This window comes from Hoplias malabaricus, chromosome 15 (assembly GCF_029633855.1).
Source record: "Hoplias malabaricus isolate fHopMal1 chromosome 15, fHopMal1.hap1, whole genome shotgun sequence".
Taxonomy (NCBI): domain Eukaryota; kingdom Metazoa; phylum Chordata; class Actinopteri; order Characiformes; family Erythrinidae; genus Hoplias; species Hoplias malabaricus.
In genome coordinates this window covers 33,960,175-33,972,612 of record NC_089814.1, presented here as the reverse complement: position 1 = coordinate 33,972,612, position 12,438 = coordinate 33,960,175, and the positions used below count along the sequence as shown (strand labels likewise).

Here is a 12,438-nt window from a genome sequence, read left to right as displayed (position 1 = left end):
AAGGCACTTTGGCCATGGATGTTCCTGTCAGTCTTAGGGATCAGACTGATATTATTCTGGTCATAGAGATTTTTAGACGGACACAAAATGCACAAAATGCATTTTTTAAATAAAACAACCATGCAGCTGATTCTCCCACAGGCAGATATTTTGCAGAGGGCTCACTAGCACTAGTCCTTGTATTGTACTTCAGCTAAACCCTAAATTACAACACCCCTAGAGTGGCCTTTGTTTCTTTCTGTTTAATGATTTTCTTTCAATTACATTTTATTTATTTATTTACTATATTTTTTATTTGTTTGTGCTGATATTCAATTTTATTTAAATAGTAAATTTAAAATAGATTTATAGGAAATGAGGCTAACAGTTCTCTCAGGACACACATTTATTTTTTACATACAGTTGGTTCAAAGTCAAAATTTGAAATAAATGTAAATTTTTTTGTATAAAGCTAATCCGGTCCATCTTATACTTATCTGTATTTTTTCTGCCTTTATCGACATCATTATGTGATATCATCATCCCAGAATTCCCATATCGGTGCATCTCTACTGAAATAATCTACATTCAGTAAGTAACAATTGCCCTTTAGCTACTGGAAGTTGCTCTGAGTAACAGGTTGCATTAGGAAGATGACATTTTGCTTGCTGAATAAACTTGTTTGATTTTTTTCATTATTTATTATATAATTATTTAGTCCAAATATTTTAATTCATTTTAATAAAAGTGCAGTCATAAGAGATGACATTTACAGCATCTTTCAGACACTATGCACCCTTTACATATTTTCAGGAGCAGTTATAAATTTAGTTCGTACCTACAAAGATTATGAGGCTATGAAAACTACTGAATGCTGATATTCATTAAAAATGTGCTTTAAAATGATGTACTTTTATAGTTTTTAAAAGTACTCTGTACTTTTACAGTTTTTCTGAGATATAATGTAATGTAATGAAGTGTGCAATTATTTGTCATTGTACAAGGTTCAGTGCCTTGCTCAAAGGCACTTTGGTCATGGGTGTTCCTGTCCTAGAGATCAGACTGATATTATTCTGGTCATAGAGATTTTTAGACGGACACTGAGACTTTCTAAATCCATTAGAATCTCCCAATTTGTCACTTCACTTGCTTTCTTCCATGGCTGTAGCATGCTGTGTATTGCAGCTGATACTGTATTTCATACCTGGCAACCCAGAGTGTGAAAACGGTACTGAGGTTTGGACAGAGGGCAGAATCACAGGCAGAAATACCTACAGAGTCTGCTCTGGAAACATCAGTGCTTCAACTTTTAATGTGTCCTTAATCTCTGATGATACACCACGGTCATTTTATAATTGATTACAGTAAATATATTACAGATTGCTACTTTAACTCATCCATGGCAGAGAAAACACACACACACACACACACACACACACACATGGAGCAGCAGGCTGCCATCTCAGCGCCTGGGGAGCAATTTGGGGGTTTGATGCCTTGTTCAAGAGCACCTCAGCTGTGGATGTTGAGAGTGTCAATTATGCCATAGTTGTCCCCTATGTGATGGGATCAGAAAGGGCAAATTACACATTAAAGATTACCTTTCCTGGGAGGCTGGTTCCCCCTTAAAGTTGAGAGGTTCTGGCATTGACTGGTCACTCTTGAAAGACACACAGCTGGAGGGAGGGGAGTTTGACCTTCTCTCAGTGAAACTAAAATCAGACAGAGAAGTGTGTTAGACGTAATATGTAAAACAATGTGGTTCTTCACGTGCAAGATAATTCTCAGACTTAGAGTTATCATCAACAATATTTATGTTTTAAAAACTATATTTACTACATCCAAAAATCCTACATGTTAATTACATTTAACAGTTGTGTGCTCTACATTCCACAACAGCAATTAGTACTTTACTCTCTGAGAAAAAAGATTCACTGTATTGAAAAAATTCTGCTATCTTCATGGCTATGTTTTAAATATTTAAATATGTCTGAAGCAAATAATAAATTAATAAATTAATAATCACACGTTATCGTGTGTTTACAGACAGGCGACACTTTACTTCTCATGGTGTATTTTTGGTGGATTACTGTTCATGTGTTCATGTTGCTGTTCTGTCAAACAATAAATATATCATAGATTACTCCTTTAACTCATCCATGGCAGAGAACACACACAAACATATCTAAAGCAGCAGGCAGCCACCTTGGCGCCTAGAGAGCAATTTGGGGGTTTTGTGCCTTGCTCAAGGGTACCTCAGCTGGATGAGGAGGGTGTGAAGCCTGCTTCTCTAAACATTAGGCCACAGCTGCCCCCATGGAATAGGATCTGAAAGAATTATTAAACAATACCTTTCCTTGGGGACTGGTTCCTCCTTAAAGTTGAGAGGTTCTGGCATTGACTGGTCACTCTTGAAAGACACACAGCTGGATGGAGGGGAGTTTGGGAGTGTTTAGAGACAGGAATATTACGTATGCCCTTTCACACATGTACGGGAATCCAGAAATATTCTCTGAGGAGTTGTATGTGTGAACACTACAACCCACAACATTTGTCCCTCACATTACCCAGACTTTATGCTGGTAGCGCCCTGGTAAAGACTCCAGGTCATTTCCGAGTCAGTGCATGTGAGTACGGAGTGGGAAATATTCCAGAGTTTCTCCTGCACACTCTGCACAGGCTCTGCACCCACATCTAGAGCATGTGTTTCATTTCCTGCAGTGAGAGCGCACTTGATGCAGGAAATCTCTGTGAGCTGCAGGTGTGAAAAACAACTACTAGACATCACTGGACCCGAAACTCTTAAAGAGACATTTGTTTCACATAGGTGTATATTAGGTGTAGCACTGTATTAACATCTTTTATTATGTTAATGTCCCTGTCCTGTCAAAGTAGGTATTTCTTTGCTAAGTGACAAGATCTTAGATTTCTAACAACTTTCAGGAAAGAACAGATAAGAAAAGGGAATTCAGTACCAGTTTTTAATAAAATTGCAATTATAAAGGTTTATAAATGGTTTACAATCTGTTTATTAATGGTTATTATTTAGGTTGTAAATGCATTAAAAGTCATTAAAAATCAGTTATAACACAGTGACATCTTGTTTGCCAAATAGTGAACCCACATCCATCTACACTATTGAGTCAAATCTCTGGGTAATTACCTTACTTTGTCTTCTCCATCGTTCGACATTAAACCTGTCAGCTTTGGCACATTTGTTTATTATTGATTATTTATGGATTTTAAGGTGTTTACAACCTAATTAATTACCATGTATTAAACAGATTTTTTAATCATTTATAAAGCTTTATAAGTTTAGTCTTATTTTAAATTGGTACCGGGAATTTTTATATAGTCATCTTTTGAAAGTAATCAGTACGTGGCCAGACTAAATGATGAATCTCAGATGATTAGGATGATTCTAAGGGTCTGTGAGTGAAAGGGGACCTAAAAATATATAGCATGTTTTTATTTATTATTAAATTATTAAACTGTCATCATACGTATAATAGTTTATTGAGCAGGTGAGTGCAGTGTGAGCTGCTGCAAGTTGGAAGGAAAGATAATGTAGCTGTTTAAAGAACAATCTCTCAACATGTGTTTTTGGACCGTGGGAGGAAACCGGAGTGGATTATAATGTTATTTTATACTATATTTCTATCTATTTTTAAGTAACTTATTTTATTAATGTTTAATATTAAATTTACATTAAATAATTGTACTATTAAAACATTGTACATTTAAAATTACATGTACACTGTAAATTATGGTCTTCAGAATTTTTCATAAACAGGGAATCAGTATTTCATCAAGTGCAACAATTTCTTAACACTGGCATATCCTGGGGTGCTGGGGCCCAGAGTGATATATTTTCATGGGGCCCAAAATCCCTGGTGGCACCCCAATTTTTACAGTGACAGTGCAGTTAAAAATAGAGATACAACACAGAATCATTAATCCATATGTACCAGTAAAATTTCTTTCTCAGTGATGATGTTTCAAACAATATTTTATCAAACTCTCTTTAGCTAAGAGTCCCAATGATTCTTCTGGTCAGTGTACGAGACTGAGAATACCCTGAGGTACTGCCATATTCCAAGTTTAGGTCAAATGTATATGTTCCACTTTCTAACACTAAACATACATATTATAGTAAAGATATTATTCTGATTGAATAGGAGAAATACATTGCACCAAACATTACATTTAAATATTTAAAAATGAGGACAGAAGTCTTTAGCATTTACTACACCCACCTTTGACTCTGACAGTGCTCCTCCTGGAGACTCATTTCAGAGGCTTTAGTTTTCCTGTACTCCCCCGACATTATTTCAGAGAGAAAAGGTTATATGAAAACACCTCTTCAGCACTAAGTCCACTGGCTCAGTACTAACATTCAGCTACGTCTGGAGGGAAGATAAAAGGAATGTCATATTCTTTATCATAAAATTAACATTTCTACATTTAGCATTTTAAATTTCAAACTTTGAAGTTTGCTTTTTGTAAAAAATAAAAACATTAGTTCATAGGCCATTGCTATTTTATCACAGGTGATGTGCTGTTACTAAACCATTGCTGTGAAATTCCAGGTGATTGTAAATTTGGTTACTGCATTGTTGCTTTGATCTCTAAGGTCAATAAGAGTGTTTTCACACCTATAGTTTGTTTGCTCTGGTCCGATTCAATTAAAGAAATTGTATATTTGGAGTGTTTTCCCCTACGTTTAGTTGGTTTTCACACAGTATTAAATCAAAGCACATCAAAATGCGACACAACAAACCATGTGAGAACATTCTCTTCACTTATTGGTCAGACCTGTGTGGGGCGGGAGCAAAAAAAGTTCATTTAGGAAGAAGCACCTGTGTTGTGGAGTTGTGCATGTTTCTATAAAATTTAACAAGGAGCAACGGCAACAATTGCACATATAGCACTGACAATTACAAACCGGATTCCAAAAAATTTGGGACACTAAACAAATTGTGAATAAATACTGAATGCAATGATGTGGAGATGGCAAATGTCAATATTTTATTCGTAATAGCACATAGATGACAGATCAAAAGTTTAATCTGAATAAATGTAACATTTTAAAGGAAAAATATGTTGATTCAAAATTTCATGGCGTCAACAAATCCCAAAAAAGTTGGGACAATTTTTTTACCACTGTGTGGCATCCCCCCTTCTTCTTACAACACTCAACAGACGTCTGGGGACAGAGAGGACCAGTTTCTCAAGTTTAGAAATAGGAATGCTCTCCCATTCATGTCTAATACAGGCCTCTAACTGTTCAATCGTCTTGGGCCTTCTTTGTCGCACCTTCCTCTTTATGATGCGCCAAATGTTCTCTATAGGTGAAAGATCTGGACTGCAGGCTGCCATTTCAGTACCTGGATCCTTCTCCTACGTAGCCATGATGTTGTGATTGCTGCAGAATGTGGTCTGGCATTATCTTGTTGAAAAATACAGGGTCTTCCCTGAAAGAGATGACGTCTAGATGGGAGCATATGTTGTTCTAGAACCTGAACATAGTTCTCTGCATTAATGGTGCCTTTCCAGACATGCAAGCTGCCCATGCCACAAGCACTCATGCAACCCCATACCATCAGTGATGCAGGCTTCTGAACAGATATCAACTTGGGCTATCCTTGTCCTCTCTGGTCCGGATGACATGGCGTCCCAGTGTTCCATAAAGAACTTCAAATCGTGACTCATCTGACCACAGAACAGTCTTCCATTTTGCCACACTCCATTTTAAAAGACCCCTGGCCCAGTGCAAACGTCTGAGCTTGTGGAGCTTGCTTAGAAATGGCTTCCTCTTTGCATTGTAGAGTTTCAGCTGGCAACGGCGGATGGCACGGTGGATTGTGTTCACTGACAATGCTTCCTGGAAGTATTCCTGAGCCCATTCTCTTATTTCCTTGACAGTGGCATTCCTGTTTGAGGTGCAGTGACGTTTAAGGGCCCGGAGATTACGAGCATCCAGTAGAGTTTTATGGCCTTGACCCTTACGCACAGCAATTGATCCAGATTCTCTGAATTTTTTGATGATGTTATGCACGGTTGATGATGATAACTTAAAAGTCTTTGCTATTTTACACTGGGTAACACCATTCTGGTATCGCTGCACTATCTTTTTGCACAACAATGGTGGAATTGGTGATCCTCTTACCATCTTGGCTTCAGAGAGACACTGACACTCTGAGAAGCTCTTTTTATACCCAATCATGTTGTCAATTGACCTAATTAGTGTTAATTGGTCTTCCAGCTGTTCGTTATATGCTCAATTTCCTTTTTCCAGCCACTTATTGTTACTTGTCCCAACTTTTTTTGGGATTTGTTGATGCCATGAAATTTTGAATCAACATATTTTTCCTTTAAAATGTTACATTTACTCAGATTAAACTTTTGATTTGTCATCTATGTTCTATTACGAATAAAATATTGACATTTGCCATCTCCACATCATTGCATTCAGTTTTTATTCACAATTTGTTCAGTGTCCCAATTTTTTTGGAATCAGGTTTGTAGTTAGCTGCTAAAGTTTAGTCAGTTCTTTGTTTACATGTTCTGCTATGTCCCATAAAGCAAAGCACACCTAGCTACAGGAGCCGTTAACACAAACTTGAGGTGTTCACCTGATATTTGAGTCAGATCGAGGACTGATCACATTCTCACCACAAATGAATTGCTCCAGAGTTCGTTTGGGACCTGACCGAGACCACCTTTTTTCAAGCCTTGGTGCAGTTGTTTTGGTCCACATTCAAGTGTGATTACTGCATTCAAACCTGCACAAACAAATCACACCTAAGGTGTAAACAAACCAGAGTCCTATTTAATCAGACTCCAACATGCAGGTTTGAAAAAGAGGAAAAGTAAATTACTACACTTTGGGGCCATAACCGCTTGTACTCTTCTCTGAATCTACGCATTGTGCGTGTATAAACTATTATTCAGAGGATTTGATTACAGTAACCAGTTAAAAATGATCAGATTAACAGATTGATGACACTGTTTGTGCAACTGAACATCTCTATCAGCAATGGATGAACCTTACGTATGCTGTGATCATTTGGTTAGAAGATTTTTGGAGAGTAAACAATGACTTTATAAAAATTTTTACTACATTAATTTCCAGTGGAAATACAACGCCTATACAAATGCTGTGTTAGAAATGGTGCCTTAAAAATTAGTGCACTCAAATGATCCCATGTACTGCAATGTGTACAATCAATGTACCCTGTCACTGACAGATTTGGACTGTGCATGTGTGTTTAAAGTTGCTCACTCTTGAAGATAATGCTCCTTGCTGTTCCCTGATTTGCACAGCAAAGGTATATGGGAAGCTGAACACCTCAAAAGTTTCCACGCAGCGTGGACCAATCACCCGCACCACTAACTGGACAGCGCTGCGCTGAGAGCACCAATGAGCAGCACGATGAGCCTGCTGCTGCAGGATTTGGACTTCGCACGCTCAGATCACAATGTTAGTATACACTTTACTGATAGCTCCAATATTTTATTAATTTCTTCTTCGAGTATAAATTATAAAGCAGTGCACCCATTTTTGGCTGAATGCCATGTGTGTCCCATATCATTGTTTGTCATTTTGTTTAAAACTGTAAAGGACAGTAAGGAAAGGCTAACTTATGTTTATGTGTGTTTATACAGTTTAATATTTGGTAAAAACATGTCTGAAATAATTCAGTATCCTCTTGTTTTTTATTCACATCTGCACTATATAGAGAAAAGTGTAGGAAGTAATGAGTAGGGAGCCATTTTGGACACAGCGATGTTTCTGAACATGACAGACGCCATTTACAAAGAGTTAACCAGAGGAAAAGGCAGACGACTTAAATTTAACCTTCCTTCCTTGTCTCTTATGTGAAAACTATGGCTTAGTTACATCAGTTATTTATCTAAAATGATTATTTTATTTAAAACGCCTAAAAAAAACATATAATTTACACAATGCACTTTAAGTTTCCTGATTTTGTCAAATCTGTTAAATCCAGCAAAAAGACAGTTATGATAATCTTTTAACTGATAATTAGCATAAAACACACAATCTGCTTACAATTTACAATTCTACAACGACTAACCTTACATGTGTTGTGTGTTGGTAGACTTCCGCACCACTGCTGCTGTCCTTAAGTTTCTCTGGATTTACGTGGTGCGCAACTGCCTTCCCTCTTTCAGTTTCTTTTTGTCACAAAGCACATCTCAAGAGACTCTCCCCCACTTCCTTCCTTTCAGAGTTCTGTAGTAAGTTCAAGTCTCTCTTTCATTTAAACTTCATGTTATTTTTTGCTTATAGAGTTATAGAGCGAGCTTTAGTTCTCTATCGCACTCTCAGTTAAATATGCAATACAGTTAAATGGAGAGATTCTTGTGTTAGGAACGTCCCCTCAGATACAACTGTTGTTGACCTCCTACAACCACAAATAAAGCCTGGATATTGGACCCAATAAAGCATATATTTTACAGAGTTTCCTCGTTCTAGCGTCCTTATCATGTTACACATTATGTTCTTCAGATAAATAAGGTCAGCCAGGTGACATGGTAATTTTTTGACTGTGTTCTACACCCAGAGGGGAAATTAATTCCACTTTGATCTCCGCAGACACAGTTAAAGGTGCAAATACATCTTTATTTACAGAAACAGTGTCTTACGGGTTCTTAGGGAGAGAGAGGTGTCCAGTTCAGCGCTCAAATTCTCTCTCCCCGCTTTTGGCTAGGACCCCAATCTATATGGTTCTTTCTCCTTTCCAAATATGGTGAACGTAAAGGTTTGTCTACATTTGCATGTTTAAGGGACTAAGGGAGGGGTAAGATTTATTGTCTCTATCCTCACTGACAGCTTATCCTAAACATTTCTCTCTTTGGAGCACAGACACAGAGCATATGTCTAAACACACAGAACACTGAACATTTCTTAATACTGCACTTAAGGCCTTATGTTTAAATATACGTCACTAGGAGGATGTGTTCACTTATTTTCTTGTTTCACTCTTTTTAAACACGTAATAACTAAGGCAAACTTACAACTACTGTGTGTATATTAAACTGTAGATTATCAGTTCTTAAAACTGTTAATTAACAAAAGGATTTTTACAGTTGAAGGACTGGCGCCCCCTCCAGGGTGTGTTCCCGTCTTGTGCCCAATGATTCCAGGTAGGCTCTGGACACACTGTTACAGACAATGAATGAATGAATTTGTATAGCTGAGTATGTGACTGTATTAGTCAGCAGTACTTGGCAGAGTTACTGAGAGCTGAAAGTTACTATTCATATTACACAGTGTATGTATAGCACTGAGGCTTTTTATCAGGACTTAGTCCTTACTAGGAATTGTGTGTGTGAGAGAGTAAATGGTTGACACAGTTATGAGACAGGAACCATGTGACTCCAATGTATTGACAGATAATTACAGCTTCAGAAATAGTACTAAGCAAATTAGTAGGACTGTCATAAGATGCTGTTTTTCCAGATTTAATTCTACTGGACAATTTAATGGTGGTCTGTGATCCACACGCCACACACACACAAATCTATTACTCTGAAGTGACTTATTTATTGAGGTGAGTTTGATTGTAGAAGCACCTAATTGCAGTAAGAAAATTAGACATTTTGAATGACAGCGCTGCAGTGACACTGACGTGCTGGTGGTGTGTCAGGACGTGTTGTGCTGATATGAGTGGGTCAGACACAGCAGTGCTACTGGAGTTTGTAAACCATGTGTCCACTGACTGAGACACTCTTCTCTTGGTCCAGCTTGTAGATGTACAGTCAGAGGCAGTAGCTCATCTGTTGCTGCATAGTTTGTGTTGATCATCCTCTAGTCCTTCAGTACTTGCTTATGGTTCAGCAATGCATTGCACAAAAAAAAATTATAAATAAAACATTATGGACAGATCTCATCGGTTTGCAGGCCTCCTTTCAGCTTATTCATAGAACCACTGAGGGAATCCTCTTTTATTGATCCACCTTCATCCTATGTTGGCCTATTGTGGGGACCCTGGTATCCTCGACTAGAAACATCTAGGTTGAAGCTCAGTGTGAGACTTCATGAGACTTCCTCTCATCTCTCCCCTCATGAGTCCACAAACATTTCCAAGTCCTAGCCTGGCTCCTCCCCACTTCTTAAAGTCACATCCAGCTCTACAAATTGGCAGTTTAGAAAAAGACCTTGGCTTCAACTCTCTACATCATATTCTCTTCCCCAAAATGACCACCTTAACACACACACAGTTTTTTAACCTTTCCAGGTTTCTCTGGCTTCATTCAACATATCACTGAAAACCCCATTGTCACACTGTCCACAGGACACTTTTGGCTGGATATTTTTGATTGGTGGACTTTTCTGTTCAGAAGTGACACTGAGGGGTTTAGAAATGAACAGTGCTGCTGTGTCTAATCCACTTGAGCCAGCATAACACACATTAATACACCACAACATCAGTGTCACTGAAGCGCTGAGAATGATCATATCATATCACCCAAATCATATCTGCTCTGTGAGGGTAGTGACCATTAAAAACAGAGAAAGCAAAAAATTACACTCTGTATTTTTAGAACTACAAAGTGCTCCTGTGTGCTCAACGGAGCTTATGATGTTATGAATGGGTCAGACACAGCAGTGCTGCTGGAGTTTTCAAACACTGTGTCCTACCACTGTTCACTACGTTAAACTCACCTATCTTGCAGGTCCACCTTTTAGATGTAAAGTCATCACTGCTGTGTCTGATCCATTCATTCCAGTGTAAAACACACCACCATCACATCAGTGTCACTTCAGCGCCGGAAATGGTCCACTGCACAAGTTATACCTGCTCTGTCGGGGTCCTGACCATTGAAGAACAGCGTGAAAGGGGGCTAACAAAGTATGCAGAGCAACATCTGGACTTCAGTCTGTAGTTGTGGAACTAGAAGATGCTCCTGTGTGGTCAGTGGAGCTGAGAGAGTGGACAGTGAAATAGATGGCGGCGCGTGCGCACGCACTTCTCTCTCTCCTGAGGAAACAGCGATTTCATGTGTGTTATAAGTCACAGTGATTTTGTACATCTCCGTCGTGCGTTAACGTGCTGAAACGCACAAACAGCCGTGAATCCCAGCTTGACGTTGGCAGAAGCTCACTTTTAGAGCTTAAGTCCGAACTCCGTGAGTAGCTGGGACTTCTCTTGAAGTGGAATACACTAGTGATGGGAATTTTGGCTCTTTTTGGGGAGCCGGCTCTTTTGGCTCGGCTCTTCATAAAGAGTCGGCTCTTTCGGCTCCTAAATGGCTCTTTGTTTTACCACTTTTTTTCCACTGGTGCAGAACAATATTACCTACATTTTACATGACTATATGGACAAAATATTATTGTTCAATATTAAAAATAATAAATAGTGTTGCAATGACCAATTGTTTTATGGCTGTCTCGTAATAACTCACTGATTGCACTCACACATTCAATTGTATAAATAACTGGATTTTTATTTAAACACCTTAATAAAAAATCACTTGTAAACTCTGAAATACAGCGAATGGAACCAAAAAGGTAGGTATTACAAAATAGCTTATTAAATTAAATAATCATCCATTTCTGGGTAATAAAATAAACAAATACTCTGCAAAGTTCAAAACAGCAGCATTCAACGGAAGTGATTAAAACACCCACAACTGTCAACAAACATTTAACTGATTTAACATTTTCTTCAACTATTTTTTGGAAGGCAGATTGACATTCAGGAAAACCAAGTGTCTCAGCTTGGAAGGTTGGAGGGTTGGAGCTTGCTTGTTGTTCTCTGATTGGTTGAATGACAAGCCTTAGAAAAAAATGGCTCGGTCTTAGACCGGAACCGGCTCTCATCGTTCACTTACAAGAGCCGGCTCTTTGAACCGGTTCGTTCGCGACCGACACATCACTAGAATACACTCACACAGATACACTCCTAGCTTTTACACCCAAAATACTTGCACTACTGTTAAAATGACACTGTCATATCAACTCCCTCATCAATTACCATCAATACCCAACTGTGACTTTGAAAAACAGGTAGGCACTCAATCACTTTAACCAGCCTCCAGGCTCCATACCTCTATAGCTTCATGCTGCATCTGCTCAAACAGATCTGTGCTTTATGTAAACAAGCGTAATGAACATAACAGAAGGACAGCTTCTCTAAGTCACAACTTAACAGCTCCATTCAGCTGCTCCTCCATGGAAACATTAAAACTGGGGCTTATTTTTATATCCAGTATCTCATTTTACAGATACAGCTCCAGTTTAGACAACACTTTAATCACTTCGGTCATTAAAGAAAAAAGGATGTGGACATAAATGTTAAAAACGTTACTATGATCTAGCTTCAGTGCACAAGTCTCTCTGCAGCTCTGACAATGAACGCTAGGTTACTGACTTTCTTCATTCCTCGCCTGAGAGTTGTTGGGGTTTGCAAAGGTCTCTGCTGCCCCCTG

At 38.4% G+C, this 12,438-nt stretch overlaps 1 protein-coding gene across 3 annotated transcripts in view; it reads right to left on the bottom strand.

Annotated features, from left to right (window-relative positions):
- Positions 1-8,131, bottom strand: part of LOC136668112 (protein NLRC5-like) — a 48,358-nt gene extending 40,227 nt beyond the window's left edge. For all 3 annotated transcript variants that reach the window (XM_066645382.1, XM_066645384.1, XM_066645383.1), the window contains exons 1-5: positions 8,079-8,131; positions 6,615-6,764; positions 4,236-4,385; positions 2,331-2,405; positions 1,581-1,691 (exon numbers count right to left, since the gene is read on the bottom strand). In XM_066645382.1, the coding sequence (XP_066501479.1) occupies positions 1,581-1,691; positions 2,331-2,405; positions 4,236-4,306 (257 nt within the window). In that variant the 5' untranslated portion in view covers positions 4,307-4,385; positions 6,615-6,764; positions 8,079-8,131. The remainder of the gene's footprint in view (positions 1-1,580; positions 1,692-2,330; positions 2,406-4,235; positions 4,386-6,614; positions 6,765-8,078) is intronic.
- Positions 8,132-12,438: the final 4,307 nt, after the last annotated feature.